The sequence below is a fragment of the Kryptolebias marmoratus genome, linkage group LG10 (genome assembly GCF_001649575.2).
Source record: "Kryptolebias marmoratus isolate JLee-2015 linkage group LG10, ASM164957v2, whole genome shotgun sequence".
NCBI lineage: Eukaryota > Metazoa > Chordata > Actinopteri > Cyprinodontiformes > Rivulidae > Kryptolebias > Kryptolebias marmoratus.
In genome coordinates this window covers 20,339,703-20,349,657 of record NC_051439.1, presented here as the reverse complement: position 1 = coordinate 20,349,657, position 9,955 = coordinate 20,339,703, and the positions used below count along the sequence as shown (strand labels likewise).

At 36.9% G+C, this 9,955-nt stretch overlaps 1 protein-coding gene across 1 annotated transcript in view; it reads right to left on the bottom strand.

Moving 5' to 3' along the window:
- LOC119617422 overlaps nucleotides 1-3,159 on the bottom strand; it is a 3,709-nt gene extending 550 nt beyond the window's left edge. Inside the window, exons 1-11 of the mRNA XM_037977952.1 lie at nucleotides 3,026-3,159; nucleotides 2,905-2,933; nucleotides 2,789-2,804; nucleotides 2,618-2,645; nucleotides 2,423-2,477; nucleotides 2,146-2,289; nucleotides 1,664-1,860; nucleotides 1,195-1,298; nucleotides 946-1,064; nucleotides 665-841; nucleotides 6-134 (exon numbers count right to left, since the gene is read on the bottom strand). Coding sequence (XP_037833880.1) covers nucleotides 6-134; nucleotides 665-841; nucleotides 946-1,064; nucleotides 1,195-1,298; nucleotides 1,664-1,860; nucleotides 2,146-2,289; nucleotides 2,423-2,477; nucleotides 2,618-2,645; nucleotides 2,789-2,804; nucleotides 2,905-2,933; nucleotides 3,026-3,080 — 1,053 coding nt within the window. The 5' untranslated portion in view covers nucleotides 3,081-3,159. The remainder of the gene's footprint in view (nucleotides 1-5; nucleotides 135-664; nucleotides 842-945; nucleotides 1,065-1,194; nucleotides 1,299-1,663; nucleotides 1,861-2,145; nucleotides 2,290-2,422; nucleotides 2,478-2,617; nucleotides 2,646-2,788; nucleotides 2,805-2,904; nucleotides 2,934-3,025) is intronic.
- Between the last annotated feature and the right edge of the window lie 6,796 nt (nucleotides 3,160-9,955).

Genomic DNA, 9,955 nt, shown 5'->3' with positions numbered 1-9,955 from the left:
GGAACAAGATAGACCTGGAACCACAGCTGAAAGTCTTCTGGTTTAAAGTTCTCAAATTCAGGTGCAAGGGCTGTCAAGGTTATGTTCAAGATGGTGTATCGTACATTCACATTTGGGATGAAGGTCACGTTTCTCTGCAAACAAAAGCATTCAAGTTGCAGTTTAAGCGAACATATTGTAGCATATTGTTGTTCTTTGTTGCATAAAAAGGTAAGAATGAAGCCATGTTTATCAAGCTGTCAGTCAAAACTATTTAGCAGAAACTGACTACAGTATTTAATAAAAATCATGTTTGGTCTCTATTTGGAAAGTATGAAGCTGAGCCCATTGAGACGAAACATCTGTAAAACAGGGACGCCCTTGCCTAAATTCTGTTAACGAAAAGTCAGTGAGTAGCTGAAAGCATCCAAATTAACTTTTGAGGAAAAATACTTTGTTGCCATTTATACAACAAATACAAAAAGAAATAAAGCAGCATCTTGTGGTGCCATTTGTTTTGTAATGGCATCACAGGGCTTTGGTTTTTGTAATCGAATCATGAGATGCCTAAAAATTCCCTCTCCTAAGTGTCTGACTTATGCTTTTGACTCTGCTGTTTGCTTATCTGGGTTCGTTAAACTACTCTTCAGACAACAATGACACAAAGATGCTGTTTAGCATTCACCTGCTTGGTGATTTCTGCAAAACTCTGGAAAAACTCAGTGAGCTGCCCAACGTTGCCAGATAACGTCAAGTTTGTGAGCACGGCCCTCACAAAAGCGGGATCGGTCAAAGCACCGCTGCCTGGATCCATTATCAGCTCTGCCTTCTGATTAGGTGACAGTTTTTGAATGACCTCTGCCTTTGGGTAAGAAAGAAAAGAGTTAATTATGTCACCTTTTTTTCTAATAGCCAGCCATAGAAATATTTTGCTTTTATTAAACATTTGATTTCTGTATCACTTACTGCAGAAAACTCATCATTCTTGTTCTTAAGTTCCTGAAGAGTGGCAAAGATCAAAAATGTTCCAATGTTCTTTTCCAACCATTCACCACTTCCTTTCACATTTGTTCTGCACCCAGGATCTTTAAGGTTGAAAAAAATACAAGATTAAATGAAACATTCTTACAAAATTAACATCATTTGTGATTTAATTTTTGACATATACGTTGATACAGATTGATTTTTTCATGTATTTTTTACTGGTGACTTCACCTGGTGAGTTCTTTCTTAAGAGGAACACCTGAATGAAGTTGTTGTAGATTAGTTTTCTCTCCAGTATTTGATCTGTCTGAAGTTGCTCACCCAACAGTTTCACCCTTGAAAAAAAAATATTTGTTGCAATCAAAACATGTAAAACCTAAATAAATAGTCTTTATCAAACATTTTTACTTAAAATTTGTTTAAGACTCTTTAAGGATTGCTATTCTTATTTTTCTTTTTTGACGTTTTTTATTATTTTTGAAACTTCTGCCTCTCTTTTTTTGCTTTTCATGTATGAATAGTGATTTTAAACTGCTTTCCTCCTGGAAAGATCTACAAGAGGTTTCCAAATTTCTGCTTCACTTCACAGCGAAGACAACTGTTTGGTTTGCTTACCAGTTTTAGTACATTCATGTACAAAAAACATGTTTAATGTTAAAAACAAAACAAAAATATAATTATGTTTATTTTATTCACTTACAGCTCTTGGTAAGAACTGCAGCTGAAGTCCAGGTTTCCCAGCTGGATCAGGAAGCTTTGGCTGACATACGGCAACAGAGGAGCCATCTTCACAGAGAACCACAGTTTGACGAATGTAGGGTCACTGTAGTTACCCAAACTCAGGCTGTCCAGGACTCCAAACATATCCAGAACATTGGAACCAGGTTCAGTGGTTCCCTAATATTAAACAGAGTTGTAAATGGATGTTAATAAATGCTGTAATAATATTTGTCTTGTTATGTGAATGTAGGTCGGATGCTTTAGGAAGCATCAGATCACTATAACAATAAAGCATAAGAGTAGATCAAACTTATATACTTATACAACTTATATAGTTTATATAGAACTAATTGCTGGTTAATATTGAAAATGTATTCATTGATATCAAACTGAATTACTGTTATTATGTGTTACACAACAGTGTTTAATTATTTATAATGTAGACACAATTAACTTAATTACCAGTTTTAGGTAGACTTTTAAAGATGACTCCACTATCAGTTTCAGGTTTTGTTCCACCTCCTTGAAATAGTCTTCTGGCAGGCTTTCATTTCGGCTCTTTTTACAAGACAGCTCCCCCACAAAAGTGTCCACAGCCGCAAATATCTGAAAGACAGAGGAAGAGTTAATGTCAGCAACTAAACACAAGAGGGCGTTAGTCATCAACACTGCTTGGTGTTGGCTTGCAAACAATGCAGATTGTTATTATGACAAGGAATTTTTCATTATTTATAATTACATTGCGGTTGGCATCTTGTAGGTTTACTCCTTGGCATGATTCCTGGAGGCTGGTCCTTGAAGTGAAAACAGTACTTTTAAAACAAAATTGAATGAAACCAAATCTGTTGGTTTTAACTAGAATAACATTCAACTGAGGCAGAAATTTGTTACACAAAAGTTTGCAGAAAGTAATTTAAACTAAATGGTTGCTGACCTGTTTTCAGGTGTCAGAAAACCTGGACCTGCAATATGAGGTTATTAAAAAAAGAAAGAAATAGGATTATTTTCTTTATCTGTTTTTCATTTGAATTAAATGTATCAATAAGCTGTTTCATTTCTTAAAAAGCTGCGACACTCTTTTATTTAAAAAATGTTTTTTTCATACCATGGGTTGTGTTGGACTGTAAAAAAGATGGTTTTAGGACAGAATATTAATTCAACATTTTTAACAGATAATTCTTCATGTGTTAATAAAACAATGAAACAATGAAACAGTCTTACCGTTGCTGAGGCCAGCGGTGAAGTACACACTGAATGGAGGTAAATAATTGTTAAATTAACAAAAATAAAAACACAACAGTAAAACTCAACAATCCCTTTATAAGTTTTAGGGGTCACTTACCCATCCAGACCACCAAGAGTGGCGGGACGCGCGTTAAAGTTCGAGTGCCACCCATCGTCAGACGGCAGCTCCACTTACTTTAGGGATCTTCACTTTATGTCATTTGCATTTTGAAGAATAGTTCAAAAATACCTAAAAGAGAGAAAAATAAAACATCTTAATATCTAATATCAGACCAGTGGGTTTTTAAAAAAAATCTATTTTCTACATCAGATTATTCGATTCACATGATAAAATAATGACAGGAATATGAAATAGGATTTCCTTCCTTTAACTGCAAACTACAGGCAAATGCAATTAGAGTTCAAAATTTCTTTTCAAAAAAGTAGACACTGAAAACATCTGGCATACAATCAGAATATTCTCTTCACAAGACAAAACTAAATAGAATAGAATATGCAAAATACAGGAATACAGAAATATACAATAAGATTGCCTTCATTTAAAGTTGCCTTCATTTAGATATAAACTACAAGTAAAAGCAAGTACTTCACATTGTATCTTAATTCTGATTTTTACACTTAAAATAAAATCTTAGTAATTAAACTTTAAAGAACAAAAATAGGACTTATGCATATATTTTATTTCATATTGCAAATTCATATTTGCAAATCACACAAATTACAACTCATAGCATTACTATATTTTTCTTTTTTTTTAAACAAACACTACTGATAAAATTCCTTAATCACAGTCTATGAAAAATGTATATGGTAAAAATTACTTTTGCAATCAGTTCTTTTTGCACAGCTTTAAATGTTACAAGTGAAGTATTTCCTGCAGTAATAAAGCTGAAAGAAAGACACACGGCAGGTTGAGCTCACCTGTTTAACTCCTTTGCTCTGTCAGAGAAAAATGTGGGCCAAACTCCAAAGGTAAAGCAAATATATAATGGGTGGAGCAAACAAGTCATCAGCTACTCGTTAGTTAAGAAGCTGAAACAAAAGCCTAAAACTAACTAAGCTCACCACTTTTCATTTAGCTTTCATTTCATAATGCTGTCCACTTGTTTTAGGATTTTAAATCTAGACATCCAGACTTGGAGAAGGTGTTTGACCGTGTCCCTCGGGGGAGTCCTGTGGGAGGGTACTCCTGGAGTATAAGGTACCAGGCCCTGTGATACAGGCTGTTAGGATAGGGTCGGTTTCAGTGAAAGTTGGACTCCACCAAGGTTACCCTTTTTGTCATTTATTCTGTTCATAACCTTAATTGACAGAATTTCCAGGAGCAGCCAAGGTGTTGGTGGTCTTAGGATTGCGTCTCTGCTTTTTGCAGATGATGTGGTCCTACTGGTTTCATCAGATCATGATCTCCTACTTTCACTGGAGCGGTTCGCAGCCGAGTGTGAAGCGGCTGGGATGAGGATCAGTGCCTCCAAATCTGAAACCGTGGTCTTGAGCCAGAAAAAATTAGAGTGCCTTCTCCAGGTCGGGGACGAGGTCCTGCCCCAAGTGGAGGAGTTTAAGTATCTTAGGGTCTTGTTTGCGAATGAGGGGAAAAATGGAGCGGGAGATCGACAGGCGGATTGGTGCAGCATCTGCAGTGAAGCGGGCGCTGTACCGGTCTGTCGTGGTGAGGAGAGAGCTGAGTCAAAAGGCAAAGCTCTCGATTTATCTGTCGATCTACGTTCCTACCCTCATCTATGGTCACGAGCTTTGGGTAGTGACCGAAAGAACGAGATCGCGAATACAAGCGGCTGAAATGAGTTTCCTCCGCAGGGCTGGATGGTTGGATGGATGGATGGATGGTTTCCTCCGCAGGGTGTCTGGGCTCTCCCTTAGAGATAGGGTGAGAAGCTCGGTCATCCAGGAGGGACTCAGAGACAAGCCGCTGCTTCTCCACGTCGAGAGGAGCCAGTTGAGGTGGCTCGGGGATTTGATAAGGATGCCTCCTGGACACCTGCCTGGTGAGGTGTTCCGGGCACGTCCCACCTGGAGGAGGCCCAGAGGAAGACCCAGGACACGTTGGAGGGACTATGTTTCTCGGATGGCCTGGGAACGCCTTGGGATTCCCCAGGAGGAGCTGGCCCAAGTAGCTGGGGAGAGGGAAGTCTGGGAGTCGTCTCTGCTTCGGCTGCTGCCCCCATGACCCGACCCCAGATAAGCGGAAGAAGATGGATGGATGGAAATCTAGACAAGAAAATGTGGGAAACACAAAAGGTACACTATAATTGCTGTAATAATCAATATACATTATTAAATATGTATTAATGCAGTCTTATGGTTCATTCATGTATTCATTACATATGTGCTTATACAACAGAAAATCTGTTTTTTTTTAGGTAAAAAAAGCACACAAACCTATTTAACTCATTGATCTTAACATGTCTGACAAAAAGTGCTTTCATCAGGCATCATTTTGTTGCTATAAAGGATTTAAAATTGTTGCCTGTGGTCACCACACCCTGTTTAAGATGTAAGTGTAACTGTTGTTCAGAGCTTGAGAACCATTCAGTGCCATTTATAATTATATAATAACATCTGTGTACAAATTCACAGTACTGTGAACTGATCAGCCAGGTTTATACCAAACTTGGTACCATCCTATCTAAAATAACAAAAAAGTGTAATAAAAAAAAAAAATAGAAATCTTTATTTCTAAAATGAACAGTTTGCATACTTCCTGTTTTGCAAAGTAAGTTTGAGGTGTTTTAAAAAATATATAAAATAATAATAAATAAGTAGGTAATAATTTTTTTTTTTAATCATAGAACTCACAAAAGAGCCTCTGAGGACGAAACATTGGTAAATGTCTTCTTGTGTTTTACTTTGAATTCTCAGTCCTTGGTAAGAACGACACTAAAGTCACAAGTTTTGAATATTTTAAAGACATTCTTGGTTTTATTTTTGTAGTTTGTTTTCTTGCTTCAGGGGTTGTGGAACTCTGTTCTATTCCTCAAAGCATCACAAACATTCATTGTATTCAGTTCAGCTTTAGCTTTTCTACTTTCATTCTGCCAAACCTTTGGTCTTTTTGACATTTTTCATTTAATTTTCAGGTTTTATGTCCAACTGAAGCCATGATGCTTGCAACCCATGCATGAAACACTGTAAAATGTTGCTGTTTACAATCTTTTCATAGCCATATGCATGCATGCATGCATATGGCTATTATGCTATCATTATGGCTATCATTATGCAATGATTACAGGTTTTATACTAATTTTTTCAGTTATTAAACTTTCAGTTTTGTCGCATTGAATTTCTGTTTTGGGGTCAGTATTTGTGATGTAGACTTTCTGAAGCACTTATTTTTTATAGTCTATTCCACACAACACAACACAATCCTTTACAATGCTGAGTTTCTGTCTTCTCTGTGAATATATTTTTGTTTTACTTTGTTTAGCTGTGTGCTGGTATCTCATTATGAAGCCACAGACTTTATTATCATGTTATACTGGCCATATTTAGGGCTCAGTGTGTTCAACGTTTACAGCCCTCTGTTGTAAATAAAACAAAAGGACACCATTTTAAATTTCAAAATGTCCAGCAGAACCTACTAATTGCCAAAGTTTTGTTATATAAAATAGTTTAAGTGTTGTGTAATGCCCTCAAATCAGTGGAAACCCCCACTGGATTTATATCAACACCATTATGCATTAGATTATGAATTCACTCCTTATAATAGTCAATATTTAGGTTTACTGTGAACATCATGATCATGCACCAATATTTCCATCAAACATCCTACTTCCAACTCAACCAATAGTGACTTTGAGGTTAGAAGACTGTATGCAGAAAGTACTCATCCACAGTAACAGCACAAACACTGGGTGTATGTATGCACAAGCATTTGGGACATTTCTGTCTGTAAACAGCCTGTCAGGTAAAAATCAAACGATTGTTCTTTTCAATGGCCTATTTTTTTTTTTGTTTGTTTGGAAATTAATTATTTTTAGTGACTCAACAGTACTGAGAAGTCTGCATAAGAATTTGACTAGCAGCCAAAATGAACATTTTGTACAGGAAACACTGGTACAACCAGGCAGTCAAGTTCCAGTCTCTTGCTTAATTCAGAGGCTTTTTCCGGCTAGCAAACTGTCTCCATTCAGACCCACAAATCCTTTCTGACTTGCAGTTGCTATGGAAATGTTTTTGGCTACAAAAGGTACAGGTTTATATGAGAGTGGGCATCAATAAATACCTGCTATGTAAAGCAAAGACCTGTAAAAAAAAAAAAAAAAGAAAAAACACGTCACAACACAAACAATGCCAGCACATCACGAGAACAAAGCTATTTAAATCAGCTTCAGAGTATGTGCCAGCTAGAACACTTGTCAGCCACACCTGTCTTTGATGCTTTTGATGTGTGTTTGACATCTCATGCAATAAAACTGTAGCAAAATTAAAAACAATGTTCATAATCATAATGCAAATTAATGTTGTGGTTTTGTATAAAATAGTAAAGAATTTTTATTTTGTTCACCACAGAAGCCTAATATTTGTCTCAAGAATACCCTTAATGCTAAACAAATTTCCAAACCTTTTCACCTTTTCATTCAGGCATTTCAGGATTACTTTTTTTCAATTTGATTTCTAGGTGGTAATTCCTCCTGAAAGACTGTGTCATCAGAGACCCCTGAACACAAATCAACCACATTTTTCAAGATGCTAGAAACTATCAACAAGTCTGATACATTTAAAAAAGCGTTGCATCAAATCAAATTGGCCCAGCATGTAAGATCTCAGGGCAGCACAGTGGTGCAGTGGTTAGAACTGTCCCCTCTCAGAGAGAGGGTCGAAGGATCACCTCCCAGCCTTTTTGGGTGGTTTGCATTTTCTCCCCATGCACTCGTGAATTTATGTCTGGTACTCCTACAGACCAAAAACATGCATGTTAGGTTAACTGGTGACTCTAAATTGTCCCTATGTGTGAATGAGAATGGTTGTTTGTCTTGTTTGTCTCTATGTCTCCCTGTGATGGACTTTTGACCTGTCCAGGGTGTCCCCCGCCTCTCTCACAGTGACTGCTGGAGAAAAGCACCAGCTCCCTGTGAAGCAGAGAATAGGTGGGTAAAGAAAACAAATGGATGGATATTCTTGCAAGGAGATGCTATCCACATTGTTTTATTTATTATACTATTATTATTACTAATGTTATAATAATATTATATATTATACCTTTATTTGATTTATTATACTAATGTATTATCTCAACAAGACTAACCTGTATAAATTAAGGAAATTAATGAATAGTTAAGATGGGTCTGTAGTCATTCCTAGATCTAAGTTTCGACTTCTGAGGAAAAAGAGGTGCAGCGTAAGCAGTCTGTCATGTTGTGGTGTAGAAGATGACTCAGAAGAAGGCTTATATAAGGAGGCAGGAAACTAATGTAATAAATAACCTCTGAGATAAAAACAACTTGTATTTCGGAGCACAACTATAAATAACGGGCATTTATGAGAAACTCACAAAAATGTTGAAAACACGAGATTTTACAAACAATAATGGAGTAAAAAACTTTTCACAACTATCAAAGGAAAGCTACAAACAAGAATTCCCTACAAATTTCCCTACAAACTAAGAAATGTTGCACATTTTGCCTAACTATTAAAAATACACTGTAAACAGACACTTTTCTAAGATTTATTTTATACTTTATGGCTGTGAAGCGAGCAGGAATGCTTCAAACGTCAGGGGCTCCTTAATGTTAATGTGCATTTGTGGGTTTACTTCGTAGTTGCACATAAATGGGATTATTAGCAAAAAATAACAAAATCAAAACTCAAATTGTACAAGTAAATACACTGTTGTGCTAATGTATATTTTACCCAATTTAAAGATGCACAATATGCATAACATTGATTTTTATCTAATTTTTTTATGCCAGTCTAACTTCATCTCAGCATTGAGGGCATTATTGAATCAATGAAGCACAAATATCTGCCATACCTCAATGACACTTCTGGCTTTCTTTGGTCTCTCCTTTTTAATTTGTTCTTGCCTGAAGCATTTGTGGTGCTCCACCTTCATCATTAAAATACTTCTCACAGCTCAGGCAACATTCCTGACCAGGTAACAATGTTCTTTGTTCTGCTTTTAAAATTCTTCCATGGTTTTTACAAGTAGCTCTTGATATATTAAGGCGTTAAAATAATCCTAAACCTTGTGCAAACTACGTGTCATTTTGACAGCCCGTGTTTGCTTAAATCCACACATCCTTTTTTCTTCACACTTCTACCGCAAAGCTTTACTGGCAGCACTGGATTCACTGTTGCTGTCCGCTTTGTGTTAAATATGTGGATCTCTGCCAATTCATCCACCCATTTTCAACTGCTCATATTGTATTGCATCGTTGCGGCAGCAGGTCAAAGAGGGAAGCCCAGACATCTCTCCTCCCAGCTACACTCTCCAGCTCATCCTGGAGGACCCAAGGTGGTCCCAGGCCAAAATATACAGTATTATTACCGATGCCTGTCTGCAAACACAGTCAGACAGGAGCCTGAAGCACTGAAACCCATTTGAATGTGGTCAGTGATGGGATTTACTGTAGAAAGCACAAGTTAAAACTTTAAAAACACATGTGACCAGTAAGCCACTGCTCACACAGAAGTCCATCTGCTTGTAAGAGCCAGTGATGTTCTGTGATGTATGTCCTTCTGATGTGTTGGCACAGTATATTGATCACAAGAAATAACCACAAGAAATAACCTCAACATAGGTTAAAAACAGTATGGGAACATATTTGGTAACATAAGATGGACATAAGATGACTGTAGCAAGGATTTGACACAGTTACAAGTTTTAAATCTTAAACAAGAACATTCTCAGTTTGAGGTCACCAACAAGAAAGGGAGGTTGATATCATTGTTCACCAGCTGGCCATTACAGATAATATACCAGGCTGTTTCTAAAGGAGTGTACAGACCATCCAATATATGCCATCACTGCCATTTTGACACATTTCTCTAGCAAACTGCAGAGCCAGCA